The 14,750-nt window shown below is 33.9% G+C and overlaps 1 protein-coding gene, 1 long non-coding RNA gene and 1 pseudogene across 4 annotated transcripts; 2 read left to right on the top strand and 1 right to left on the bottom strand.

Moving 5' to 3' along the window:
- Nucleotides 1–2,539: 2,539 nt before the first annotated feature.
- Nucleotides 2,540–8,781, bottom strand: HIK (ATP binding microtubule motor family protein). 2 transcript variants are annotated; one of them, XM_090316349.1, is made up of 16 exons: nt 8,544–8,745; nt 7,755–8,037; nt 7,559–7,648; nt 7,373–7,473; nt 7,166–7,282; nt 6,990–7,071; nt 6,840–6,907; nt 6,675–6,734; nt 6,468–6,592; nt 6,136–6,334; nt 5,941–6,051; nt 5,767–5,859; nt 4,708–5,670; nt 4,297–4,619; nt 3,861–4,204; nt 2,540–2,646 (listed from the first exon to the last, which is right to left on the bottom strand). In XM_090316349.1, exons 2-15 carry the CDS (start codon nt 7,990–7,992, stop codon nt 3,877–3,879), a joined length of 2,898 nt encoding a protein of 965 aa, XP_090172475.1. In that variant the 5' UTR covers nt 7,993–8,037; nt 8,544–8,745; the 3' UTR covers nt 2,540–2,646; nt 3,861–3,876. The 2 variants fall into 2 exon arrangements, with proteins under 2 accessions (XP_090172475.1, XP_038895487.1); XM_039039559.2 differs by lacking the exon at nt 2,540–2,646 and having other exon boundaries at nt 3,695–4,204; nt 8,544–8,781.
- LOC150034576 (non-specific lipid-transfer protein 2 pseudogene) lies at nt 2,746–3,446 on the top strand (annotated as a pseudogene). Its single transcript, XR_016531271.1, has one exon. The product of XR_016531271.1 is annotated as a non-specific lipid-transfer protein 2 pseudogene (transcript).
- LOC150034575 (uncharacterized) lies at nt 5,144–6,108 on the top strand. Its single transcript, XR_016531272.1, has 2 exons — nt 5,144–5,283; nt 5,358–6,108. It is a non-coding gene; the product is annotated as an uncharacterized LOC150034575 (long non-coding RNA).
- Nucleotides 8,782–14,750: the final 5,969 nt, after the last annotated feature.

The raw sequence follows: 14,750 nt of genomic DNA, 5'->3' as shown, positions 1-14,750 counted from the left end.
TGCCACTCATCTGCTATACGATCGTCCAGCGCCTTTGCTCGCACACACTTTGTCGCAAGCCTTATCAATCGACATCTGCGACGAAAACACAGAATTTGTCCTTAATTTCAATTTGAGACACGTGTCAACTCTTAATTGGTCACAAATTTGACGATTTTGGATTTTCGTCATTAATTTAGCAAATGACGTGGCGGTCTATGGTTGGTCTGAAATTTCTCCTCCAACAGAGTTAATCCAAATATGACCTAAATAGAACGGTCCATAAGCCAATTCAATCTTGAATGGTGATACATATCCAATCCAAATGAATGAAACTTGGATTGAACTTTGATCTATATCCAATCCATATCCAAATGAATTAAATGACCATCCACATCCAATCCAATTCAGTCAAGGTTTAACATTGGATCAAACTTGGATCAAATATGAGTTAGACTTGCACCAACCTTTGAGCTTCGAACTCATCGCTAAGGATGAGAAATAGGAAAAGAAAATGAAAAAGGAAATAATTGTAGTGGAGAATTGGGAGCATGCTTAGTGATAGTGAGCTAATGATTGTGAGCCGTATGATCATTGTTAATCAAGTGAGCATGCACATCTAAAGTAAGCAACCTATCATGATTTTGAATGACCCATATAATCATTCTAAGCACCCTTCTACATTCATGCTATACAAACCTATAACTAATAATAAAGTTAGAAAAATATTGTTTTGATCCCTACACTTTAAAATTTATTTAATTTTAGTCCCATTAACATATTGTTTATTTTTTCAAAACAAATTATTATCTATTAATATTTTCATTATAGACTTTGAAAATATATATGAAATTTATTACTATTATTTAATCAATTTCGATAAAATTAATTTGGAGGAACTAAATTTAAAGTTTAATAAAAGTACAAAACTAAAATTGAACATTTAAAATTACATGTTTCTGAACAAGTTTTAAAGTACAAGATCAAAATGACATTTTAACCCTAACAATAATAAATCACAGCCTAGATGCAATATTTTTTTAAAAAAAAATAGTGTGTTCATTATAATATTTAAAATAGAAAATGGTTCAGACTAAATAAAATCATTTTTAAAGTTTAAAAGTAATTTCGGGAATTCTAAAGATAAAAGTACTTTTAGAAATATATATGACTATCATTTCTTAACCTTTTTAAAGTTTATTTTATATGACTGGTTGAAAATCTTTATAAAAAAAAAAAAAGAAAAGAAAAAGAAAAAGCACTAGTTGAAAAAGTGTTCCATTCACAAATACTACCTACTACTATGGTATTCAAATACGAGGAATGAACAAAGATTAATGGTTCCACACTAGTGACATCTTGAGTCATAGTTTCAATTCATTTTTCTTCACTTGTATAGTTTCAAATCTGAGTGTATAATATATATATTCAGATTTCTCTACTTTCAATTCGACCCCAAAGTCCCTAAAGTCCATCAAGATTCTTGAGTAACTTCAAAGTAATTTTGATGGTCAATAGGATTTCTTAGACCAAAAAAAGAGAACAAAAATACAAAACAAAGGTCTTAGTGGAAGAAAGTGGTGGAGTAATAGTGTTTAACGTGAATTTGCAAAAAAGGTGTATTCAATGATGATATTCCATGTGGCTGCTCAATAAGAAGAACTATTCCTATGGATGGAGAATGTAACAATTATTCCCATCAACCTCACCGAAAGAAACCACAGTCCCCCATTAGAAGAAGTGGGCTCTCCATAATTTCATTTGATAGCAATGATTGAAAGGGAAAACGCAGAAGGAAAAATAATAACCAAAACAGAAACAAAGAGAAAAAATTTTGTTTGATAATGATTAGGGGATTGCCTTCCATACATTTTCCTCTGTACTTGTGGTAGAAATGCTGGAATAGATCCTATATTCATGTCTAATCATGGAAAAAAGGTCCTTTTTCTGTTTCTTTGAAACTATTTAGGGATCGTTTAGGACAAAGAGTTGATTATTATAGTATTAAATTATTATAGTTGGATTATAATAGTTTGTGTTTGAGATGTAGATTATTTTAATTTTGGTCATAATAATATGGGTTTAAGGTATAAACTATTTTAGTTTGAAAAGAAAATAGTAAACACAGTAACAAATAATAAAAAAATTATATGTAAAATAGTAAAAACTGTAATAAATAATAAATACCGTAGTAAATGAGGGTTTTTAAAACAGTATTGACTATAGTTAATTGAAGAATACAAAATAGTATTTATTGTAGTAAGAGGTGATTATTATAATCGTAGGAGAATTTTTGCCCCAAACACACCTTTGGTATTTACTCAACATAATTTCTAGAGGTTCCTCATTTTTATATTAAAAAAAAACCTAATATATGCATTGCTATAGCTCGTCTTTCCATATAAATCAATGTGTATGAAAGATAATAATATGAAACAACTTAAGCTTATAATAATTATTCAGTAACCAGTAGAGATGATTACCGTACAATGTGGAGAGATTTCAGAGGAGGGAACTGCTACACCTTTGAAATTTGCTGCAATGATTAAGAAGCCCAATTGGTAGCACGAGAGATCTTTGAGTCCACTATTTGTCCTTTTGTACTACGATTTTCAAAGTAGCCAAAATTTCAGAACATTTTCTCTTCCTCTGCCTGTCTTTGATAACCTACAAAACGGCAATGTGAACATGATAACTCTTTACTCTCTGTATAGTTTTTCTTTTATATTTCAAGACCATCTCCTGGCTTATAAATTGAGAAGCAACTTAAGCCATTTTCACCAAGCATTCCACATCTCTCTATTCTATCTCTCTCTACCTCTCTCTCTCTCAAACACAACTAAATTCAACTATCCTCAGAGAGAAAATGAAGGCATCACAGATTGCACTAAGTATGTTAGTGATGTTTATCATGGTTGAGATTTCATTGGCAGTGACATGCAGTCCAGTGGAACTGAGTTCCTGTGTTAGTGCACTCATATCTTCAGTTCCACCATCTAAGCTCTGTTGCTCTAAGATTAAGGAACAGAAACCCTGCCTCTGCAAGTACATGCAGAACCCCACTCTAAAGAAGTTTGTGGCCTCTCCCAATGCCAGGAAAGTTGCTACCACTTGTGGAACTCCATTTCCCAAGTGCTAGGATTTGCGCCCCCCACCCCTTAAGGCTTTCAGCATCAAAGGGACTTTAAGACCTCTAATTTCTACTGTTGTGCGTTCATTATTATGCGCTTGGTTACTAGCTAAAAGATAATCTATGTGTGCGGGTGTTTGACTTCAGTGTGTATTCTGTGGTTGTGTATGTTAGAGTGTTTGTAGTAAGACCAGAGGGTTATAGTTATTGAAATGGGGAGTATTTTGTGTTGAGTCCTGCGCTCTTATGACATCCCCCATTTTTGTCTTAGCTCTTGTTCTCCTCTTATGTGTACAAGTTGCAGATGATTGTTTTAGAAATTCAGCTTTGGACCAAATCTACTCCCCCCCCACCCCCCACACACAAAATCCTCAAACTATATTATGAATTACTGCCCAAAAAATTATATATATTGAAAATAAGCAACTAATATTTTCCATTTGGCTGCCCATCCAGAGCAGAGGAGAAACGTATATATAATCAGGACAGTCAAATAAAATATAGGCCTCCAAAAACTCAATTATTGGAGCAGGCTAATATTTGGAATCACACAAGTGTCGATGCAGATGAGGACTAATCTAAACAAGAAGGGGAAAATGAATTAAATTCTTTTATTCAGATTGGAATTAATGATACGAAAAGATCAATCATCTTTGTTGTGTCCAATCAGACACAATATAAGAGAAATTTTGGAGGAAAACTCCAAAATTAATTAAGATGTACAAAAGGAATCAGAAGGTAAGGTACTTACAAAAAGAAATGTATTCTCACAAATTAAGAAGGTTTGAAATTGGGTTCCATCCCATGATCCATGGTCTTTTGTCGGAAGGAACAACAAAATTGAGTTCAAACATCTCCCTGGACATATTGCCTCCTTCACAGAACCCAACAAGCTTTGCCACTATCTCTGCACTGTCCTGAATATGCTTGGGGTCGTGAGGATTTGTCCAGAGCTTGTTTACAAATTGGATTCTCCTCTGTTTCCCTTCAAGCGGCACTTCCCATTTAATGTACAACGCATCTCTTTCTTCTGCTGTCAAACGAGAAGATAATCTCTTTGCAAGAAACTCTCTTTCACGTTTCAATGCCCTCATGCTACATAAAAAACAGGATGGAAGGGGGAAAGTTAGTGTAATGATTCCAATTGATTGATCAACATTAAGAATCAGAAGTGAGAGAAAAGAAACCTTGACGAGCGAGAGATTGTTGGCTCATCTCCAAAGTGAGCTGGACTAGCATTGCCAAATTCCGCTAGGTGATCCTGCAGCCATGTTAAGCGCCTCATCTCAACTTCCAGGTAAATCTGATCAGCCTCGTCGCCCTTGAATAACAAGTAGAACTGAGATCTGTGAATAATGGAGACATAGCAAGCATCCCATAACTCAATAATCTGCTGCCTTTGCTCCCTGAAAGTTACATGCCATGGAACCTGGTCGTCATCCTGCACAAATGTGTTCTCATCACAATCTAATTTGTTTCCAGCTGCTTCATTTGCTTCCAGCTCAAGGACCTACATACAACATGGGAAAAAATGTGAACTTAGTGATGATAATAACAAAAAATTTCAATGGATGAAATTCAACAACAATTAAACGCACCTGACAAACAAGTAGCTGTTTTTGGTATTGCAGTTTAGCCACACGTTCTTTCAATTCTGTCACATATGCTCTTATGCTTCTTACATTTTCTTCTGCTGCATTTTGGAACATCTTCTGCATCTTCTTCATGTTCACAGAACTTGATCTTCGATAACAAGGAGTGCTCTCCTTTGATGAGACATCTCCACCTTCTTCACTCTTTGTGGGAGTCTCTTTCTCAGACTCGAGCAGAATCTCAGATGAGATGACATCATCATTCTCAGGAGCTCTATTTTCAATATCGGACTCCAGTACTTGCTGGGAAGTTGCTGAAGGTGAGCATGGCGATCTTAAAAAGTTTTGCCGGTTGGCAACATTACTTGAGGCCAAAGGAAGCAATTTCTTCTTTTTGGTATAACTTTTTTGTTTGGGGGTCGATTCACTGCTCATGAACTGCTGATAATTGCTTGGTAGAGACATGACCAACTTGTCGATAGACTTCTGAACATTTTCAAGCTGCTCCTCTAAATTGGCAATGGTGCTACCTTGAGAATGAAGCCGTGTTATCTCTTCCTTGAGATTAGCCCCTACACTCTGGTTAGTAGCAATAACGCTCCCAACCTCAACCTCTTTTGGTTCTGAACGGACTGATCTCATTTCTCTTATTTCAGCTTGTAGTTTGGCAATTGTTTCTGCTGCATCTTGGTTCCCCAGTCTGTGACAAGCCACCTCCTTTTGCAATACTTCGAGGGCTCTATTAGCTTCCTCCCCAAGCTGCTCCTGGAGATGTTCCAGCTTGCGAATTTCATGCATAAGTGTGAAAGGAGCAGTGGATGATTGTCTCATCATTGACTGTCTCATCATTGACTGCCTTGATATCATACCACGGCCAAGGTCCTTGCTGTCGACTTTCTGAGACAATGCACCAGTAAAGGACAAACACTTTTTCACTGGAGGACGGGCAGATTCAATTGGATTAGAACCCTGAAAACGAGAATGGATGTTAGTATTTCCTGATCTCAAGGCACGTGATATAATGTTAAGGAGAAATATGTTGTCAGCGAGTATAAGGAGAGATACCTGCTGGTCTTCCTCAAGTTTTCTGCGGAGCTCATCAACCTGAGATTGAGCCAGGTCTCTTTGTCGTTTTAATTCTTCAATCTCCATTTCCATCTGGATTTTAATCAAACACTAAGTTCTGGTTGATTCACTCAACTTTATGTAGAGAAATAGTCAAATTGAAATGTAAGTTACCTGCTGGATTTTTAAATCTTTCTCCCTTTTTGGATCTGGAGTCCGCAATTCTGCTTCTAGCCTGGCAACCTCCTTCTGTAAATGTTTGACCAATTGTTTGTCTGATACAACCTGTTTAAAAAAATTCAAATAAAAAGTTAACGGAAATCCTTTTGCATCTATTAAAAATGTGTTGAGGATAAATGTGGTTATTACCATATTAACTTGGGCATTATTAGTCACTTCCTTTGCCCGGGTGGCGAAGTACAAAGTGTTCCGCGATTGTTCAACATGAGTCAGGGCTGGACTCAATGTGCATATAATGGCGGTTCGTGCATTTCCACCAAGCGAATGCTGCAATATGCGGGTGAGTTTTGAGTCTCTATAAGGTATATGACCACTTCTCTTTCCAAGACTGCAACAATAAACAAAAACTTCAGATACTATATAGAATACTGCCGGCAAAAAAATTCCAAAACATACCATATACAGTACAGAAAATATCAGATACAAAGCATGTTAATATTTTTCACGAAACAGATTCTGACCTTAGCTTTCTGATCACAGTTGTGAGCGTCATCAAACTAAGGTTAATATGACAGCCTTCTCTTAGCCTAGCACCATCAGCATGTGTCTGTGAAGCTCTCTCACTTCCAGCTAGATCAACAAAATTCTGCATAATGTTGAAATTAGCAAGTCCTTAATACAAAAGAACAAGATTGAAGATAAAAAGAATGCAAACAAAATTTTCCTACCAAGCTTGCCACAAAAGACCTAACGCAATCTGAATTTTCTCGTAGGGTACTTTGAATTGTCTGCATATACAATCAATCAAAAGCATTTACGGAACAATCCAAAAGTTGAAAAGGAAAACCTTTCAGATAAGAGTATCAGAGGTGAATGATTTCCATAAAACTAACCAGCCTTATAATCTGGTGTGACCGAGAGCTATAGTCATTCAAGGCAGTTTCACCAACTTGTCTTTGAGCTACAGAATAAAATTGAGCTAATGTTAAAACAGTGTATTATGGAGGACATTGGGAAAACTTAAGAGAAGACATAGTTCTTACCCTCACAGATGCTAATCAAATGTCTCAAATGTTGATCATTGTTCGCCGTTTCCTCTACTAATTTCTCAACCATTGTACCTTTCTGCATAAAGAGAATCACAATTTCGGTATGTAAACAGAATTTATTCAGTGGAGCAATTTCCTTTAACCCTTACAATTGTTATTATGAATACTACCTCCGGGTCATCATGAAGCTTTAGATTCCGACCTGATTCTGTATTCAGTAGATCCCTAACATTCTCATTGTATATTTCCAGTCCAGAAATTCTTATTGTAAAATCTCTCTCGGGTGTCTGTAAAATAACCAAAGATACCTGATGATTATTTAAGGTACTCAAAATACCAGCAGAAAAAAAATTCCGTTCAAGGCAGTAAAAACTTACATTACTAATATGTTTGTAGATATCATTAACTGCTTTCTCAGTTATCCCCCTCATTGTAAATGTCTTTCCACTACTAGTTTGCCCATAGGCGAATATAGTGGCTGCAACATAAAACAATATACAATCATTTGAATGGAAAGTTGGGTGATTACAAAAAAAACTGAACTGATAAATTCTTTTAAATACCATTGATGCCCATTAGAGCAGATAAGGCAACATTCTTTACTCCTTCCTCATATACTGCCTCAGTCAAAGAAGCGGGACTGAAAACTTTATCTGCAACAAGAAATTAAAAAATAAAAAAAAATAAAGGTGTAATGGCGTATACAACCTTTAAGAAAGAAGTAAGAAAATGGCATGAAAACAATGATGGCATTAGTACCAAATGTGAATGAGGCCGGTTGAGTTTGACGTTCCTGAGGCTGAGGTTTGTACACAATCGTATTATCATCAATGCACTCCCATGCCATTTGATCCTTCGCTTGCTGCTCCTTTTTACTAAGAGGCCTTAACCGCACAGTAACAACGATCTTCTCTTCCTTAGATCGAGGTCCTCCAGGTGTTGATGCCGGTGTCCTCTCTGTTTTCGAAGCTGGTGTTGCAGGAGTTTTGATAGTCATCGTGATAATATCTGCTTATTTCTCCCTCACAGTCGGACCAAAATACTGAAATAGTAGGGAATTGATTAAAGGTCTATATGTACTTTTGGAAATAGCTAAAATATATGCTACAGCGTGAAGATCATGAAACGAATTTACACCGAACACGTTTCTCTGTCAAAATGAACAGAGTTGAAGAATTTCAGTCGAGGCATTTTCTTTCTCTACTACGCTAACAATGTAAAAATTTAGGAGGGGCCAAATAAGTAACATTTCTAACCTAGGTCTCCAGATATTGAGCTAAACCATGACTAAACCTTGTTGAAGTATCGGGACTGATTCCGATCCCAAAATTTCCACATCAGGTGGCATGCTCAGGAACCCTAAAAACTCATTGACATATTGTTTCATTTTCGATTTGAGTGGAAATTGAAACTTCCGCCTCAGGAACTAACTCTATAAGCTTAAAATGAAAGAAACGGCAGAAATACATCGAGCATTCTACAGAAAAAAAATCAAACTAGTTTTCGAAGAAAAAATCATCTAAAATCAAGAAAAGCAGTAGTTCTCACGTTAAATTCGAGCCAAATCGGAGCGTCGCAACTTAGACGGCCAACACACTCAGAAGTCAGATCCAACTCTTAGGCCGTAAAATTCGCTGCGACAGAAGAGAGAGCTTCGAACTTGCCTTATTAGGGTTTTGGATAGGAATTTGAGAGAAACAGAGAAAGAAAGAGAGAGTATTCTTTGTCTCTCCGAAATGAAAAGGCGTTTGTGTTTTCTGTGCGTACGACCAATTAATTTGAATCCAATGGTCGCAACGGCTAGTTTTTCTTTTTCTTTCATTTTCTTTATTTTTTTCTTCTCTCTAAATAGTTTTTTTTTTTTTTTTTAAATTATTATTGTTGTTACAGCTTGTCGATCTTTTACATTGGTCGAGTCGAGTGGGACCCGGTTTCAAGATGTAACCGTTTGTTTTTTCAATATATTTTCTATTTTATTTAACATAGTTCTCACAAAAGACAAAATTAAAGAAAGTTATCTTGCTGGAACACCCCAAAACTTTACACTATTTCTCTTTGAAACCCTATTAATTCATATCATTTCATTTTGGTTTCGAGTTGGATACTTCTTATAAATTAGGGCATCAATTTATATCATAATGTTATGGGTGATATTCGACCTATGAAAAATACTAACAAATGATCAAAGTTTGAGGATAAAATTCAAAAGTTGTCTCATCCTAAACGAATACAAGAAAGATAGGAAACGGACTCCAGAGAGGCACAATTAAGGAATGGTTGAAGCGATTGGCTGATCTAGTCTAAAATGTTGCATAAATTTCCTTGGTTTGAAAACTCTTTGTTGGGATTAGGGGTGTTAAAAAAAATTCGATGATTCGAAAAAACAGATCAACCCAACCCAACAATGCGATTTGAGTTAGGTTATCAACTCATTTGGATTGGGTTGGATTCAAATAAATGAAAATTTTATATATTGGGTTGGTTCATGGTTCACCTAATATAATCCAAACCAACCCGGATTTATTATTAACTTTAAATATATATATATATTATTATTTATAACACAATTATTTATACATACATTGATTTTAGTTTTATTTAATTCCAATATTTTTTTAATAATTTATTCTTCAACAATTCTTAAAGGTAGTTTATTTGCACTTTTTTCACTATATAAATTGAAATTGAATTGTTAATCTTAATTCAATATATGAAAATAATTAAATTAGATTTGTACTTCTTTTATAACAAAATTTTAAGTAAATGCCCGATTAACCCGAACCAATCCAATCCAAATATTTCATGATTGGGTTGGGTTGGGTTCATTTTTAACCAGGGTTATTTGAGTTGATGAAATTTACAATCGGAACAATTGAGTTTGGTCTAAAAAGTCTTTCAATCCAATCAAACTCAACCCATGAATACCCTTAGTTGGGATATTATTTCCTCTTGGATGGTTAATATATTAAATGGGATTTAAATATTTCAGTTTCCATTGGACTTTGCGTTTAATGAAATTCATTTCTTAAAAAATAAGATACAATTCTCCCCACTCCTATTCTAGAAAACAAAGTATGGAAATGAGATTTTTGAAAAAAATTGTTTTATTCAATAATTTCTTTTTTCTTTTAATATAATAGGCTTGGTAAATTCGAACTACATACCTCTTAGTCGCTAATACATACTACATTAAGTTAAGTTATGCTTGTTTTGTTAATAATTCTCTTTCTATTAATATTGTAGGAATTTTTATGATGATTGAGGATATTTTTGTATGGATGACCCAATCCCAACGACGTTAATGCTAAATGAACAAATCCTAGAAAATTAATAAATATTAAACTTCTACTTAAGTCATAGAGTATTCCACCATTGTCTGGAATGCATCATCACGTTAGAGATGTCTCACTATCGAAACATAGTTGGAACCCTAATAGGATTTTCATTTTTAATCACCAGTTGGTCAACTATTGATTTTTTTTAAAAAAAAAATCTCGATTGAAATGAATACTGCGTTAGGGCTCTTATTATTTTGCAATGAGAGAAATCTCCTTAACACGATAATGCACTATAACATCAATAGAAGATTATTTTCCATTCATTTAATAAGATGAGTCATTTAGTACTAACACGTCTCGAGATGAGTCATCTGTAAATAACCCTATGATTGAGGCTAATGGTTTCATGTGAAACGTGTGTTTTACGCAGAAGAATCACTAATTCTGTGCAAGTCTAATACAATTTTGGAAGATCACTAATTCTGTGTATACCAATTATTGGAAGATGGAAAGGCCTTATCTTACCTAAAAAGAGCACTTATGATTGATCTGTTTATTGATCTGATTGTATAGTTGAAAGCGTGTTTTACAAAATTTTGTAAGGTATTTGAAAGTGCTTTTGAGCAAGCATCCAACGGCCAATCGGCACTTCTTTTGATATTATTTATAGAAAAAAATTGGAAAATTTTACTTTAGTTTCATTAATTTGAATTCCAGATTTAAGTAAGGGTCTCAATTTATATCATCTGTTCAATTTTGTTAAAATTCACCAACTAATTGAAATAAAAAAAACAATAAATAAAATCTTGCAAATAACAACAAAAACCAAGCATTGTAAAACTAAGTTGGTAGCATGAGATCGATCATAAAACAAAATTTAAAATATTCACAAACTTTAAAAAAAAAAAAACACCCATATATATATATATTGAAGTCTCATTAATATTGATATAAAATTTCTCTCTAATTCTCCCACACTAAAAATCTCAACCGTTTCTATTTTAATCTTAAAGATTGAATTAAATGGCTTAAAATCAATACTCTTTACACAAATAACAAGTTTCTTAGCTTAAAATTCGAACACTCCTCAAGATTAGATGATTAATCCTACATAAGGTATGTTTGGTTTAACTTTTCAAGTGTTTAATTTTGAAAATAAGTCGTTTTGAAAAAAATTGAAATATTTGACATCCACTCAAAATAGTTTTTGAAACACTTTTCAAATGTATTTAAAAAAAAAATCAAAAGAATTTAAATAAAAATGAATATTTTGAAAAATACCTTTTTTTCTCTAGCCAACTAAACAAGTTCTTAATATTCTTCACATGCGACTTCACTCATGAATTGCAAAATTTAAAAGACTCTCCTAACTAAACTTTGAAAGGAGCAAATAATGCTAGAACTAAATTCATCAGTCATCAAAATTACAAAAGTACTCATACTTAATAGATAAAATTCAAAAATAATAAAATTACATCAAAATTATTAAATAAAATACAAATAATAGTTTGGCTTCAATATCACCACCATGGATGAACTGTTTTTATTAGCTACAACAATTCTTAGTTGGACTTTTAATATTAATATTGTTGTTTTGAAATTTATTAGAAAAATATTGTTGTTTTGGAAATCTGAGGCTAGAGGTCGAACGTTAAGAACTCGACTAATGTGGAGGTCGAATGTTGAGAACTCGACGAACAAAGAAAAACTTGGAAACAATACATAAGCCGAAACTTCAACCCTCGACAAGGGAAATCTCGCGAATCTCGCTTAGGTTGAAATTTCGACACACATCCACCCTCGAGATTGCAAGTTTATTACTTTTCTTTTTCCCTCATAGAGGAAATAAAGTAATGAGATGATATACTATATGTATCTGTGTACTCGAGTTGCTTCTAACAACCTATGCATTTTGTTATCATTTCGAATTAGACGGAGGCTTGTGGGATTGACGTGAGGGGTGGGGATGGCTATATTTCTGAGAGCGAACTCCAGGTGAATATGAAGCGCATGAATACAAGTTATGCCTTAGAATGAAAGACAATTCCGAATTAGCTTTGTCTACGAACAAAAAAGTAGATCCATAATAAAAAAAGTGTTTGTGATTGTTCCTAGTAATCATTAATGGAAAAATAACAACAATAACAGAGAGAGCGAGATATTGAGAGAGAACGAGAGCGAGCGCGAGAGCGAGAGCGAGGGCGCGAGAGTGAGAGCGCGAGAGTGCGAGAGCGAGATCTAAGGAGAGAGCGAGAGTCTTCACTTTATTTGAACTTTCCATAGAAATATATATAAAAAAAGAGAGAAAAAAGCTAATAATCATTAGACTATAATTGAATATATTAGATTATTATACTATAATTGAATAATCATTAGACAATAAATTGAATATATTAGATTATTATACTATAATTGAATAATCATTAGACAATAAATTGAATATATTAGATTATTATACTATAATTGAATAATCATTAGACAACAAATTGAATATATTGATTATTATACTATAATTGAATAATCATTAGACAACAAATTGAATATATTAGATTATTATACTATAATTGAATAATCATTAGACAACAAATTGAATATATTAGATTATTATACTAAAATTGAATAATCATTAGACAATAAATTGAATATATTGAATATATTAGATTATTATACTATAAATTGAATATATTAGATTATTATAATGTAAAACTTTATTGATTACAAAAAAAAATTGAATATACAGTAGATTATTATAAAAAAAATTGAATATACAATAAATTATAATAAAAAAAATTGAATATACAATAAAATGAATATATAATAAAAAAAAATTATTTATTATTCAATCCCTAACTATCTGGAGCCCATCTTAGTAACGAATGACACTTCCTTTTATGTCCTAACTAGTTACAAAATCCACATCGTTGTTGAGTAGTTGGTTCTGTCCAATCCATCTCGTTGTGATAACGTGAACTTTTCGGGTGTCAGTTTTTATTTATCGTGTCGGGTGTCAGTTTCAAATTCAAAAGTTCAACAAAGCAATTGAAGATATCAAAGGAATAAATCGGAACTATCTAAGTTTTTTTGACAACATTAGTTTAGCGCAATGGACTTACACATAATAGAGGATTCAGATATGGGTGGATGACGAAAAATCTATCAGAGTGCATAAATGGAGTCCTAAAAAAAGCTCGAATGTTGCCTATAAATGTTCTTGCTCAGATAACATTCTTCAAATGCGTGAACTATTTCGAGAAAAGAAGAGCAGAAATAAGGGATGCATTGGAGCATCAAGATAAACCAAGGACCTGTTGATCCCGATGTTTTGTACGACCAGTCCATTCATCGATCATATGTTGTATGGCGAGATCGTACTATTGGAGAAATATCTTGCAGACGTCGAGAGGCAGGATTTATTCAGTTGGACTGACATCTGATCACAGCCTTGGTCGAGAGATGAAGGCCCGAGATGCATACATTCCATATGTCTGTTGGAGAGTGCACTATCACTTTACAAGACATAGAAGTGTTGTTGGGGTTACCTGTTGACGGTGAGCTGGTCACCGAAGTGATGTACGATGACTAGTTAAAAGTTTGTCAACTGTACCTCGGTGCGACCCCACCTACCGACAAGATTAAAGGATCGAGGTTAAGTTTAATATGGTTAGGAACACAATTTCGTGAGCTCATAGATGATGCAGACGAGGAAACCGTCATAAGATATGCGCAAGCATATATACTACAAATGATGGGTGGAAGTCTGTTTTCAGATAAATCAAGTCATTTTGTTCATTCGATGTTCCTGCCACTGTTAGCTAACCTCCATGATGCGAGGCGGTATTCGTGAGGTGGAGCATGCTTGGCATGGTTATATAGATAACTATGCAAAGCCACAAGACCTGAGGTTTGAGAGATAGCTGGGCCTCTCATACTTTTGCAACTATGGGCTTGGGAGCGATTTCCAACAATGGCTTCATAGCTACATCATGTTAATGACGCTCAGTTAGTTGGACGAGCCTACAGTTTTTGGTATGTTGTTTTAATTCAATTTAATTTTTATATCACTGATCTAGTTAATTTAAATTCTAAATTATCAATTTAAAAATTTAGGTGGAGAGACAAAATTTGTGTGACTAAGACAGCCACACATGTAGTCAACCAGTATAAATATGATCTGCTTCAACTTGAATAGGTACATTACACTAAACCTAATTGATTATTTTATTTACATTTTTATTGTATTTGTCTTTAATATTCTCTAATATAATATTTTGTGTTTCAGGTTATTTGGGAGTCGTACAAAATTATTATGCATACTTTGCCTAATTTTTGTACAAATGGTCAAAACATATGGTGGACGATGAGTCCTCTCATATGTTTTCACATTGTTGAGTGGCATCTTCCTGACAGGGTGATGAGACAATTCGGTTTTCAGCAGGATATCCCATCGCCTTGTAATACTGAACCCGTACTGTATGGT

The sequence above is a fragment of the Benincasa hispida genome, chromosome 8 (genome assembly GCF_027475165.1).
Source record: "Benincasa hispida cultivar pf3 chromosome 8, pf3_genome.v1.1, whole genome shotgun sequence".
Lineage (NCBI taxonomy): Eukaryota > Viridiplantae > Streptophyta > Magnoliopsida > Cucurbitales > Cucurbitaceae > Benincasa > Benincasa hispida.
Note: the sequence above shows the minus strand (reverse complement) of the source record. Positions and strands in the feature narration are given on the sequence as shown.